Raw genomic sequence first — 15,000 nt, forward strand, 5'->3', positions numbered from 1 at the left:
GAAATCAAATAGGTAAAATTAAGTGTTAGTCATCAAGGAAAGAGAGGTAATAAAAAGTGGGAGAAAGTGAACCTTTTCATAAAGGATGGGAAAGGTGAGGCAATAAAAGCTTGTCTTTGAACTAGTGTAGGTCTCAAATGCTGAGCAAAGACCAGGCTATATTTATTTTAAAATGGTCAAATTTAATTCATTTTGTCTGGTATTGATATGGCTTTGGCTTGGAAAACTACTATTGTTTACAGGATCTGTAACAGTCACTAGATTTCTGATGCTGGAACAAAAGTGCTGTTGCTGAAATCAAAAGGGTTATGTTAGCTAATAATACTCAAATAGTGAACATATTTCAGGAGATTATTGACAAATACAGCTTTAAATTTGATATTAGGCTAATATCATCAAAAATCTAGCTGATCTGTTAACCATAGTATCTATTTAGCTGATAACTATCCATTAATATTAGTATTATCAAAAAGTTCATATAATTTGTGTTTTAATATTCTTGCTAATGAACTTTTTTATAGATATTCTTAACATTAACTTATGTACATATATGCTTAATAAAATAAATATTTATAATTTTAGATTATTTGAATAAATAAAGCTATAATGCAAATTGACAAAGTTGGTATTAGATTGTTAAATGAGACTTGTCGTCGTAATCAGAAGTCTCCATCTGATGCTCACAAATTTATAACTACTGCCTGGGGCGAGGATGCAACTTCCATTCAAACAGTATACAAGTACTACCAAAAGTATTCTCCATCAAATATAAGTGATTATAGTCAGTTTTTAGATGAATTGAGGTCAGGTAGACCCAGTACCTCAACAACTATAGACAACATAGAGATCATTTAACAACTGCTTGATGAAGACACATTTTTAACAATAGAGCAAACTTGTGATGTTGTAAACATTTCTTTTGGTTCAGTTTATTCAATAATTACCAAAATATTGATGAAAATATAAATTTGTTCACAATTGATCCCATATGGCCTCACCCCAGCAAATCAACAAATTCAGGTTGAACATCTGCATAAATTTCTGACAATTCTACGAGATGAATTTAATGTTGAATGACGTCTAATTTTTGTGGATGAAAAGTGGATTTACCACAGATCGTTCAGGTGCAAATGCAGTAACTGTGCTTTAATTTCAAAGGGTGAAGAAGCTCCAAAACGTATCAGGAGATGACAATTTGATGCAAAAAGTATGGCGGTTTGTGCTATTTCATTTGATGGAAGGCCTATGTTGAGGTACTTCCAAATAGACAATCAGTCAATTCAGAAGTGTACATGCTTTTCCTATCAAATATACATTCTAATTTTGTTAACAAAGGCTTGGAAAGAGTAATATGGAACGCAATGCTCGATCAGCATGATAATGCCAGGCCACATGTGTCTGCTGCAGTCAGAAACTTTCTTGCTGAGAAAAAAGTCACCCGTGTTATTTGTGAACTACAATATTGCATAATTTTGATTAATAATTTTGTAAGAACATTATTTATTTACTAAAGTGATCTATTAATCAATTTATGTATATCTTGTCTACAAAATCTCTAAGATTGTTATTAAAATTAGTTAATATATCATTAAAAAGGCCAGAAATTATGTTAAGAAATTCCCCAATCAGCAATTGTTCCCTGGAAATGATTAAAAAAAGCAAACGAAAGACTATTATGTTGTATATATGATTGTTTTAAGAAATAAGTAATAAAAAGTATATTTTTTTAATTCCAATTTTAAGGTCCATTTGTCAATTTGTCATAGCAGTATTGTTTAAACGATTTTTATTTGGTTAGAAATTAAATTTAATTGCTATGCAATTATTCAAAGTATTCTATTTGGGCAATTCAATTTGAATATTATAAATATCAAAACTGAGTTACATATATATGTGTTATACTTTAACATTACACTGTATAATATTGTGACAAGCCCTAAATTTATTTCTTCTTGCATCAGCTTTGTATTTGTTAGAGAATATTAATTCGTTATTATTCGTTAGCCAAAAATGTTAAAATATATACTTAAACATGCATAGACTTCAAAATATCTGATAACAAGTTAATAATTTAAATCATCATTAATTTATGTGTTGCTTTCCAAACTAAGTTTCACATTTGCTTTAAATAAAGATAAAAGGGCTTTCTTTAAGTTTTTGTGTTTTATTAACTTAATGTTTTTATTTTTGTTTACTTTATTCTTAATTATTTTTAGCTTATTAATAAACGCAAAAAAGAAATAGAAGATGGAGTAGCAACAGATCAAAAAGATTTTTTAACAGTTGTTTTAAAAGATCAACAAAAAGAAGGTAGCATAATGACAAATGATTTGATTAAAGACAATCTAATGACGCTTTTAATTGCTGGTCACGAAACGACTTCTATTGCAATACAATGGTGTTTGTACATGCTTGGCACGGTAAAAATATTTTTAATTTATATATTTTTTATTTTAAACTTTTAAGATTATTTTTATTGTATTGTTTTAGTATAAGATTATAGTGTTTGTATTTTTGTAGTTTTAATTTTATTTTTCTAAAAAGATTTTTACTGAGAGATTAAAAGCTTAAACTGAGTCATTTATAATGCCATGTGTAATAGCAAAACAGCTTTTTTATATTCTAGCGCATGTGTTAAGCTGCTTTACTTTTATGTATTTACATGAATTATTAAACCAGTTGAGTCCTTAACACTAAATTTAAGTAGCATCTGTGTAAAAATTAATTCAAAGTCCAACTTTGTCTTACATTGCTTACTAAAAACAACAATTTTAATGTAACTATGTTGATGCAAGTTATTCCAGCCCCCAAGGAATACTCTTGGCATGATTATCTGTTATTTAATAAAAAATAAATAACCAAATTCAAAAGCATTTATATATAAAATCGAAAATCGGAATTTTCGATTTTATATGTAAATGCTTTTGAATTTGGTTATTTATTTTTTATTAAATAACCTAACCTCCATTAAAGTTTTACTTTTGTCAATCATTTTCAATTATCCCATACTAATTTTTATGGATTTAACTATATTTATTATTTAAACACAGCAAAACTTTATAAATATGGTTACTTTTTTTTTTTAATCTTAAGTATCTTCATCTTTACTATTGTGTTCAGCATTATCAGGTAATAAAAAAACGTGAAAATATTACTTAAAACAATCCATTTTTATAAGAAGACATTATAAGGCATAAAATATAAAAACCGATAAAATAGCATAATTGTTACATTAATTTTTGTAAAAAAGTTTGTTTCTTTATTTTTAAATACCATATAATGCAACAACAAAACTACCTCGGAGCTCAAATGGGATGTTTACCAACTTAAATGCTTATGTGGAAGTATATACTGGATTCAGATGGAATAAATGAGTGCAAAAGAAGAAAAAAAATAACTGAAAACGAATATGGCAAGCCATGCAATCAGCTCTTCTGGACAGCTTTTTACAAAAGGTTTGGGTTTATGCACAAGCTATCTGTTTATTCATTAAAAATTTCCTTGTTAAATACAAAATTTGATTTTATACTTATTACAAGCATATGCTTGTGTCTTTAATATTGCTAGAGTAAATAGATAACAAGTGTTGTTTACCATGACGTCAAAGGTGTTTTTGCAATAACCGTGCTTTTAAAAAAGCATTGCAGTTTATTATGCAATTATTGATTTTTTTCAAAATTGATTTTGCGTTTTCATCTTAGTCAATGTAGTAATGGTTTTCTTTTATAAGCAACTTTGTAAACTTTATTTTTAGTTATATTAGGCTGGATGCATAAAAAAAAGCAATTGCTCACAAGCAATTGCTTTGAGTAAAAGTAAAAACTAAAAAGCAAATGAGTCAAAAAACAGTAAAATAAGTATAAAAAATTTAAAATGAATGTCCAATTATCAAAAAACAAAACTAAAAGCAACTATTATTGGTGCTTAAAAAATTTGAAGCAGTTACTCGCTGTTTTATGAGTTAAAGCTTTTTCATTATTAAAAAAAAAATCAATTTCTTAACACTTTTATTCACGTAGTTGCTTATTTTTATTCTCTCGGCCTATTGACTGTTAAGCAAAAAAACAAAAACTTTTTCTAAGCGAAAAAGTCATTCTGAAACTCAAACTTTTTCTTTTTTTATTTGATGTTTACACAAGAATTTTTAATTTTTCCAATCTTAATCCTAAAAAAAAAAAAAAAAGTGATTTATATTTATGAAAAAATATACCTTTGCATGAGCCATATACTACTCGCGCAAACCTCTTTTCTCAAATAAGCTGAAATATTTTCCTCATGTGCATAATATAATTTCAATTCAAAAGCTATAATATATATATATATATATATATATATATATATATATATATATATATATATATATATATATATATATATATATATATATATATATATATATATATAGCATACACTGTCTTTTGAAAATATTTCATTGTAAAAATTAAATTTTATTAGTTTTAGTTAAAATTTCAGTTTTTTCAGAAAAAGCAATAATCAGTTTAGAATTTTTTAAAACTTTTTTTAAAGTTTAAAAAAATACTAAACTGATTATTGTTTTTTCTGAAAAAACTGAAATTTTAACTAAAACTAATAAAATTTAATTTTTACAATAAAATATTTTCAAAAGACAGTGTATGCTATATATATATATATATATATATATATATATATATATATATATATATATATATATATATATATATATATATATATATATATATATATATATATATATATATATATATATATATATATATATATATATAAAATATATATATATATATATATATATATATATATATATATATATATATATATATATATATATATATATATATATATATATATATATATATATATATATATATATATATATATATATATATATACAAATATAAATATATATATATATATATATATACATATATGCATATATATAAATATATATATATATATATATATATATATTTATATAAATATAAATATATATATATATATATATATATATATTTATATAAATATAAATATATATATATATATATATATATATATATTATTTATTCACCTCCCCAAGGCCAAGAAGGCCACGACAGTCAATGAGGCTACTTTTGTGGTTACAATGCTATCTTAATTCTATAACTCCGAAACATGAATCTCAACTAACAGGGCTGGAGGGCGAACTGCGCCAAGAAACAAGTTAAATATCCATTCCTCTTAAACAGTATTAAAGCAACAAAGCATCAAATCAACTAGAATAACAAGAATGTTCTGTGAAATGTTATACTGTGATTAATCAAAGCGAATAATTTGTTATTTGATTTTCTTTCAACTAATTGTTGACTAATTATTCCCAAAGATTTTTTAAATAGGATTGAAATCTAGGCTCTGTGGAGGTCAATTAAGAGCTTTGATTTTTTGTAATTACAAATGATCCTTAACAAATCTGATACAATGTTTTGAATTATTAACTTGTTATAAGATCCATTTAAAAGTTTTTTTATACTTTGAATGTAGCAGCATTACATTCTTTGTGATGTCTAAATATGCTATCTGGTACATGAAACTTTCTGTGCAATGAATTCGACCATTATTGTAATGACTAAAACACTCTCAAACCATAAAATTCCTTCTACATCTTTAAAATTTGGTGACTGATATTTTAGATTGAATCTGCCTCATATTGGATGCTGACATCCCTAATTCTGTCACTATTGAATAGAATAAACTTAAATTCATCAGAGATAAAGACTTATCAGTTATTAAATGTCCAACTAATATGATTTTTTGCAAGTTTTATTTTGGCTTTTGAATTTCTTGCAATTATTAGCAGTTACTTGACTGGACAGTGGCTGTCTTTTTTATAGTAATTATGAACTTAATGCTGTTGAAGTATGGTCCTTTCGAGCCTGTTTGACACAAAACAGTTGTCAGCCATTGCAACAGAGGTAATGGTGGGAAATAGTTGCACACTTTTTAATTAGAAAATGTGAACAAAAGTTTATGCAAATATATAACTTATATCAACTTTTTATTATGTAATAATAAAAATTTGATATAAGTTATATATTTGCATACACTTTTATATTTGCAAAAAACCATATATTGTAAAAATATATAGTTTTACTGTTTTACTTTAAAACCGCATTGTGGCAACATCTCTTTTATTTTGATTTATAGCATTTATTTATTGTTTTATAATAACTTATGTTTTTAAAATATTGCTAAAACTTTCATCAAACAATACGTCTTAGGGGCCAAAGTCATTAGCTTGCAGCAATTCTGAAGTGAGTCGCCGTGGTTGAAATCTTTATGCTTACACATTATTTTTATTATTTTAAGATTTTTTAATATACAGTTTTAATCTTTTTTAAAGTTCTCTAGATATTAAATACATAACATGTAAGGGAAAGTCGGGTAGCCCCAGATGGTGTGTAACCCCGGAAATAGCAAATCTAAGGATGCTATTTGGTTTTGAATGCCATAACAACGTTTATTTAGTGATTTTAACATAAATGCAAAAAATCTGCCTCAATATTCTAAAGCAATAAGATGGTAGTGCAAGATATTGTTTTCTACCATCAGATTTTGATTCACTTATAATCATGTCTATTTTTTTGGTATATGTTTAACTTCTTTTTTATTTATGATAAAAATTTTTATCTACTATATTAAAGATTAGAATAGATTTGTTTTATTCTTTAATGACTAGTTTTAAAAATATTTAAAGTAGGTATAAACAGGTTGTACGGACACATATTTGGAGGGTAGCTACGAACAACTTATCCCATTTATAAATAAAATTTATGCTATTAGTGTTTTTTTTTTATTTTGTTACAAGAGACCGTATATTTATTATTTTCATAGCCAAAAAAAGTAACTGAAGAAGTCTAATAGGTTTAATTCAAGTGAAAAAACTTTAGTAATAAGTATGGTAACTGAGGAAAAAATCATCTAATTTAAGTGTTTTTAAAAAATATCAGTTGCCACGTTGTACACTTTATAACAGAATTAAAAGCCTAAATAAAGTCAAATCAAGTTTTGTATTAAATTAAAACATTTTCAAAACATTTATAATGATAAATTTTTGATTTTGGATAAGCATACATCACATACAGAATTATCAGTTATGAATATGCTAGAAACTATCACATTTACATGCTTAATGCCCCTCCGCAAGTTGCAACCACAGATCTTTCTTGAAATTCTTTAAGGCAAGGATGAATCCTAGAGCCAAAGTTTCAGAAGATGGTATTGCTGATCTTGTATCCAGTGCGTTTTCTAAAATTGGATGCTATGAAATAACTTAAAGTTAATATGAATGTACTGGCATTTTTCTATTAGATATAATTGTAGTTTCTGATTATCTACCATTTATGATAATAGATATTCCTATCGCAGTTGTGCAATCAAAAAGCAACAACAAAGCAAGTAAAAGAGACATCGGTAATACATGATCTATAAGTAATAAAGGATCTATTCTACCAATATAACCTCTAGTGCTATTTTTGTTTTTACTACACCTTATATCACAGCAAACCTTTTGAAAAGTTCATTTACTTTCAATGCAACTACAAAATCTGCAGTATCTGATGTTATAAATGTTTTATTTGCTAGATTCCCCGATTCCTACAATTTCTCAAAAAATAGTTAAATTCTAGAAAAAAAAACTCAAAAAAGTGAAAATCTCAGCATGGGAAGCTTCCTAAACTCACTCAATCAATTAAAAAAAAAAAAAGATAAAGGAAAAAAAAAATTTGCTACTTGTTTTTTATGAAAATCCTGAAAACAAAACTAAATGTATAATGTGTGGAGGAAAATTTGTTGAAGACTGGATTCAGTGCATTCCAAGTAACAAATGGGCACATGAAAATTGTGTAGAGTTAGATTCAATGTCTGACTATTATGATTGTGATGTTTGTATGACGTTAAAAAAATTACCTCAAGTGTAAAGTATTTATCTGAGAGAATAAGTTTATGGAGGTTTTGATTTATTTGTGAATATTTTTTTTATCAGTGTTTTTAAAAGTTACAATATATTATTTTGCTTTAATTTCCAATAAAGGTACATATAATTGCAATATTTAAAACATTAAATTTGTTTTGAATTTTTTAATAGTGTCTCTTTCAAAATTCTTATTTCAATTCCTTTTATTCTCATTATTAAATAAACTATTTTTGTTTTGTTTTAAATGTATCAAGAAATTTAAATAAAAGTTATCAAGCTTGTATAATTTTAGACTTGGATTGTAATTTGAAAAAGTCTTGTTAACCTGTCAAAGTAGCTTTTGGAAAAAAGAATTTGCCCTATAAAGATATTATAAACTATAACAAATGAAAATAAAAGATTAAAAAAAAAACTTTTTTAAAGTTCTTTATATATATATCTCTCTAAAACTATTATCTCACTCTTCTTCATTATCTGAATCACCCCTATCATCGTACCTCTTACAACTACCTTAAAGGTGACTGGGACTCTTTCTGTGATTTTTTTCGTAATGACCCTTGGGAAGAAATCTTTTGTCTTCCTGTTGACAAATGTGTTTCTTACATAACTTCTTGGATTCAGGCTGGCATGGAATCTTTTATTTCCTCTTGACAATTCCACATCTAGCCTCACTCTTCTCCATGGTTTTCCTCGCATTGTGCTGCTGCATTTGCCAATCTAAACCATTACTTCCATATCTATCAGCAAAACAATTCTCCAGAAAACAGATGTCTGTTTATTACTGCTAGAAACCATTATAAAAAAGTTTTGTCCAATGCCAAAGCTCGCTGTTCTCAGGTCATGAAATCTTGTATTTCATCACAAAAATTAGGCTCTCGTGACTTCTGGAGAATCTCTTATAGTATCAATAATAAGGGTAAATCTGTTATTCTACTTCTCTTAAATGGTTCAGACTTTATCACCTTACCTAAAGACTAAGCTAAATTGTTTGCTGTGAACTTTTCATCAATATCAGCTCTTGATTCCACTAGTTGCATTCTACCTGATATAGCCATCAAACAGGTTGATCCATTGCTTGGCATTCATATCACTCCAGCTTCTGTATCTAAAGTGATTTCCTGCTTAGACTCTTCTACAGCTTGTGACCTGGGCAACATACCTGTTATAGCCTTGCAGAAGTTTTCTTGTCTAACTACCCTCCCATCAGTCTTCTTCCTATCGTAAGCAAGGTTTTTAAATCTTCAATTAACAAACACTTAATCTATCTTTTTGAATCTAATAACTTACTTACTGATCATCAATATGGATTTCAATCTTCTCGTTCTACAGCTGATTTCCTAACAGTAATAACCATTAGGTTTTATCTTGCATTAGACGAAGGTGAAGGATTTAAGCTATCGCTCTTGAGATTTCTGAGCTTTCTTTTTACGATGTATATGGTAACATCTTTAAGATTATTAAATCCTTCCTTTCCAATCGTAGTTATATAAGTTGTCCTTAATGGACAGCACTCTTCTTCTTATTCTGTAACTTCAGGGGTTCCTCAAGGTTCCATCCTTGGCCCTATACTCTTTTTAATTTTCATTAACGATCTTCCAGATATTCTCACATTTAGGATGGCATTGTTCGCTGATGTACTACCATTTATTCTTTCATGATAAGAAACCAACACTCTCTGATTGCTTGGAGGTGGCATTTGAGCTTGAAAAGAATCTCACTTCTGCTACAGCATGGGGCTCAGTGGTTAGTGAACTTTAATTCCGATAAAACTAAAATTTTTCAGCCAATCGTTATAGCAATAATTTAGATCTTCTTTTATTTATGAATGGTAATGTACTTGATGAGTCATCTACTCTTCATCTACTAAGATTAACTCTTACTTCTGATCTTACTTGGAAACCGTATAACAACCGTTGCAAAATTAGCATCTGCTAAGGTTGCATCTATTTATCGAGCTCCACGCTTTCTTACTTTGGATTCTATTATTTATCTCTATAAATCTCAAATCTGGCCTTTTATGGAATACTGTTGCCATATCTGGCGCGGATTTTATAATGATGCCCTTTCTTTTTAAGACAAGGTGAAAAAGCGCATTGTAAACATAGTTGAACCTGCTCTTGCAGCCGCCCTCCAACCATTATCACATCGTCATAATGTTGCCTCTCTTTCTTTTTTCTACAAATGCTATCATGGACACTGCTCTGAAGAGCTAGTGTCTCTTGTGCCATCTAATAAATATCATTCTCGTGTTACTCGTCATTCAATTAAGTCTCCTTAATTAAATGACAAGTAATTGAATCCTAAGTGCTCCAAAAACTTTTATTTGTCTAATTTTTTTCCTCGAACATTAGTTTTTTAGAATTCGCTTCCTTATCTTGATTTCCTTATTCATATAATTTGCAATCCTTTAAGTTATCTGTCAATCGTTATCTTGCTCTACAATCTTCATCTTTTCTCTTCCAGTAACTTACAATTGTAATTTGTGGTTGCTTACAACCTTTTCGGAAGCAAAAATGTTAATATATATATAAATATATATATATATATATATATATATATATATATATATATATATATATATATATATATATAAATATATATATATATATATATATATATATATATATATATATATATATATATATATATATATATATATATATATATATATATATATATATATATATATATATATATATATATATATATATATATATATATATATATATATATATATATATATATATATATATATATATATATATATATATATATATATATATATATATATATATATATATATATATATATATATATATATATATATATATATATATATATATATATATATATATATATATATATATATATATATATATATATATATATATATATATATATATATATATATATATATAGCAAGTACAAAGCAAGTATACATAGCAAGTATAAAGGTATTATATATTAGAACAAATGAAAAATTTTAAAGAAAGCTCATTTGCCGTATTATAAATTGTTTTGTTTATTAAATGGTACTAAAACTTTTTATTATAAAGCTTTTCTTATTATTTTTTCTATATTTTATACCTTCATTATAAAACCGTTTATTAATCCAATTATAGTTTTAAAATGGACAATACGCCTTAGTGGCCAATGTTGATAGCTAGCAGTGTTTCTGAAATGCAATGCAGTGGTTTAAATCCTTATTCTTAAATTTTTTGTTTTAATTCTTTATTTAATTTTTTAAAATACAAAATATAGCATTATTGTAGTTCTATACGTGTTATAGATATATATTACACCTGAAGAACTTCAATAATAAATAGATAAGAGTATTGTGAGCAACTTAAGCGATAATTAGGATATTTTCAAAAGTTATAATGCTGGATTCAAAATTAATGTGAATTTACTGCTAATAATAATACTAATAAATAACCACTAATAATGATTAAAATAGATATTTGAGCACCAAAATTTTTTTTCTTAAAAACACAGTGGTTTTAAAAAAGTAGCAAAAACTACTTTTTTAAAACCACAGAGCTCTACTTAAATCAAATGATAGTATGAGCACTTAAAATTAGATCAAAAATTAGTCTTAAGTAAAAAAAAGGTTCTTGACATTTAGAGCTAATTTGTGGAATATAATAATTTATTAGCAAAACTTATTATAAAATAATCAAATTTTAAGCCGTTTTTTATTGAGTAATACTGCTATTTTTTTGGGCATTAAAAAAAAAAAGAAAATTAGTTCATTTTTTTTCAATTTAATAACTCAGACCTTTAAACTATTAAATTACCAATTTTTTGAGTTTAAATCGCAGAAAGATATTTAGTATTGTTATAATATTAAAAGTTTTTACTAGGTTTTTTTTTCTTTAAAAAAGCAATTAAAACCACTGCAATTTTAAGACTTTAAACTAGGAAATTTTAATGAAAAATACTATGTAATTTGAGCATGCTTTTATTAAACAAAAATGGAATCTCTATACAAGGTCAAAACTAGATGTTTCTATGCATTGTTTTTCAAAGAAAAATGAAACGGACTTCTTGCTAATATTTTTTTCTTGATGCAAAATTATATTTCATTATTTTAGCATAAAAGTTTTGCGCCACAGGTATATTAATTAGGGTGCAGTAAAAAAATTAAAAGAAGAATACTTATATGTAAAAGCAGGAAAAAGTTGTCTTTTGGTAAGTGTTCAAACATTAAAAAAACTTTAAATTTCAATGTCTTCAGCTACCTCATAGGTAACATAGTTACTAAAAGTTGGTATTTTTCTTGAAAACTGACTGTTTTAGCCAAAATTTTTTATTAAAGACTATATTTTTTTGTCAAATACTTTCAAAAAAATTGTAATAAATGAATAAAAATGACATATATGTCATTCATTTTCATCTAATATAAACGTGTTTTGATGACCTTATAAGATCATCAAAATTCCACGGCGTGAAAATCAAAATTCCACTTCTGCAGGGGAAAAGAAGGGAGGAGGGGGGTTGGGGTTAATGCGTTAAAAAAATTTATAAATGTCTATAAGTTCTACTCTAAACACTGACTCTGTAAAAATCTAAAAAAAGTTCTTTTTAAACTAAATCTGGGGGGACATGACCTTTCCCCTCTCCGTCACTGTGGCAGATTAGCAAATTTACATCAAGTTAAAGGATGCAACAAAAATATCTTTTCATTATTTATTTTAATATACATAATCAAGTTTTGGAAAATCTGTCATTACACTCTATAACTTTATTCATTTGCAGGCACGATATTCTGACTTTGTGTTAAACACTGGCATTATGAGGCATGCAATCGAATAAAACCATCTTGAGATTTTTCTCCATATACAGCCAGCGAAGCCTTAGTTATGAGCTTGACACATCGCTCCACCAATTGAATATGGCAGGAAGTCTTTCAGACTCAATTGTTGATTGTCCGCCACTTTTCAAAAAGAATTGAATATCTTCCTCGGACACATCAGCTGTCAATGGTGGCTTAGTTATTTTATTGTCTTCTCAGTTGACGAGGTCTATGTAATCATGTGCATCTAAGTTAAGCTTTGGTAAACTGAGAGTACACAGTTTGTGATCTTTTTTCAGTCGCGTTTTAAGAATTTGCCTTAATCCTAAATCACAAATGTGTTGACATTTGTCACTAATCATTGCTAGTAAGAGATTTTCTGGATTAGCAAAATAGTTGTGGCTGTTAAATAAGTTTAAAAAGATGTCATGCATTGTCTTTGCATGACAGATGCTTGATCTTAATACTAAACCAAACAGGAGATTAAACTCTCACAACATAAGTTACTAAATGGGTCAGATTGGTTGATGGATCCTCGCTCGCTACATACAACCGTAGAAGTCTATTCGCTGTTGTCAGCCATTGAGAGTGGTTTAGTACCCCCTGGAGTTTTTTTTTGATAGGGCTAGTGAACACTCACCTTTGTGTATTGCTTCGCCCATTTCCCACATATATTTTTGAACTGTGCTCAAATCTTCAAATCAAATCAAAGTTCAACTTTTGGAAGAGTTACATCAATCTTTTCAAATTCAACAACTGGTAATTTCTCACAATTTACAAGTGCCTTACCAATTGGGCCTGAAAATGTTTTTGATCCTGTAGTTGATTCATCCGAATAAATTAGCAGATGCGAAAAGGAAGTTTGTTTGCATGCAAAAGGCAAACCAACCATTGCAACGGTTTGTTATATTTTATTTCCATCAGCCTTATTGTGCTACTCTTAATTACTGTGTTTATGGCAGTTCCGTCACATCTAACAGCTACAAACTTCTTAACGTTTATATTTTTGATAGTTATAAAGTTGGCTATAGAACTTTTTATCAAATAGGCTGACATTCCAGATGGTGATAAGTGCCTAAGGCATTTAGACGCTGGTTCTATTAAAGATACATGCTTTTGACTTTGCAAGACCAAGGCTTATGCAAATATTTTCGAGACCGAAGACTTCAATTTTTGCCTTACATTAAGGCCAATCATTAACAAAACTGTAAGTAGCATGTGCTATGACAATAAAACTACATTTTGTAAAAATAGACAAAGGTTACAGAATTCAACAAAATCAATAAGAAAACATGTACTTTTTTTTAAGGCCAAAACAATCAAGGCCAAGGCCAAAATTTTCAAGGCTAAGACCAAGGCCAAGGCCTCAATTTTTGTCTTTAAGGCCAGGCCAAGGCCAAGACCATGGCCAAGGTCTAACATCTCTAATACCGGTGTATGAGTAATCACCAGTGGTGACACTTTTAACGATATTTTTCCAACAATATGTACAACTTTTTCAGAGATTTCTGTGATAGTAGGTTCTTTCGTAGCGGCTTTTGGTTTCAGTTAATGTTTTACAAACAAGTAATGTTTCATTACATCTTCATATGTTGGTAAAACAATTTGTGACAAATAATAACTATAAAAAGGTTAATAAAACACATTTTACATCATTATAACGTAAAGTTAACAAGTATTAGACAATACAAAATGTATTGTTTATATGTATTTTTGTATGAAATGACTTTGTCATGTAATTCAATTGATATTAATTTTCTAATTCAATTGATCAAGTCATTTCTTCCATTTCATTGTGCAAATTAAATGCTTATTCAAACTGCTGTTCTCATTTGTAGTGAATTGTATACAAACTTAAGGAAACAACAGACTTACTCAGATAACTGAAAATTTTGTTAATGAAAGTTATGACTAAAACAGGGTGTTTTCATGAAAAATAGCTATTTTTTAGTAACTTTGACCCCCTTGAGGCAGCTGAAGAAATAAAAGTTTTAAGGAAATTTTATTTAATTTATTTGAACACATCAAAAGGCAACTTTTTGTTGCCATTACATATCAATAATTTACTATTTATATTTTCACCTAAAATTTCACCTCACCCTAATATTTATGCGAGATGATAATATTTTAACTACATAAAAAATTTATTAGCGTTTTAGTTAAATAAGAGCCGCTAATAACTGCATATAAATTTGTGCTCTTTATACTGATTTCTGTTATCACCACATAAACTCCATTCAAAAAATACAAAGTAACTTTA

General features: G+C 27.2%; 1 protein-coding gene across 1 annotated transcript in view; it reads left to right on the forward strand.

The window, feature by feature from the left end:
• The window catches only part of LOC100212796 (cytochrome P450 4C1), a 68,971-nt gene that overhangs the window by 31,481 nt on the left and 22,490 nt on the right, over window positions 1–15,000 (forward strand). Inside the window, exon 4 of the mRNA XM_065795505.1 lies at window positions 2,217–2,420. Coding sequence (XP_065651577.1) covers window positions 2,217–2,420 — 204 coding nt within the window. The remainder of the gene's footprint in view (window positions 1–2,216; window positions 2,421–15,000) is intronic.

The sequence above is a fragment of the Hydra vulgaris genome, chromosome 04 (genome assembly GCF_038396675.1).
Source record: "Hydra vulgaris chromosome 04, alternate assembly HydraT2T_AEP".
NCBI lineage: Eukaryota > Metazoa > Cnidaria > Hydrozoa > Anthoathecata > Hydridae > Hydra > Hydra vulgaris.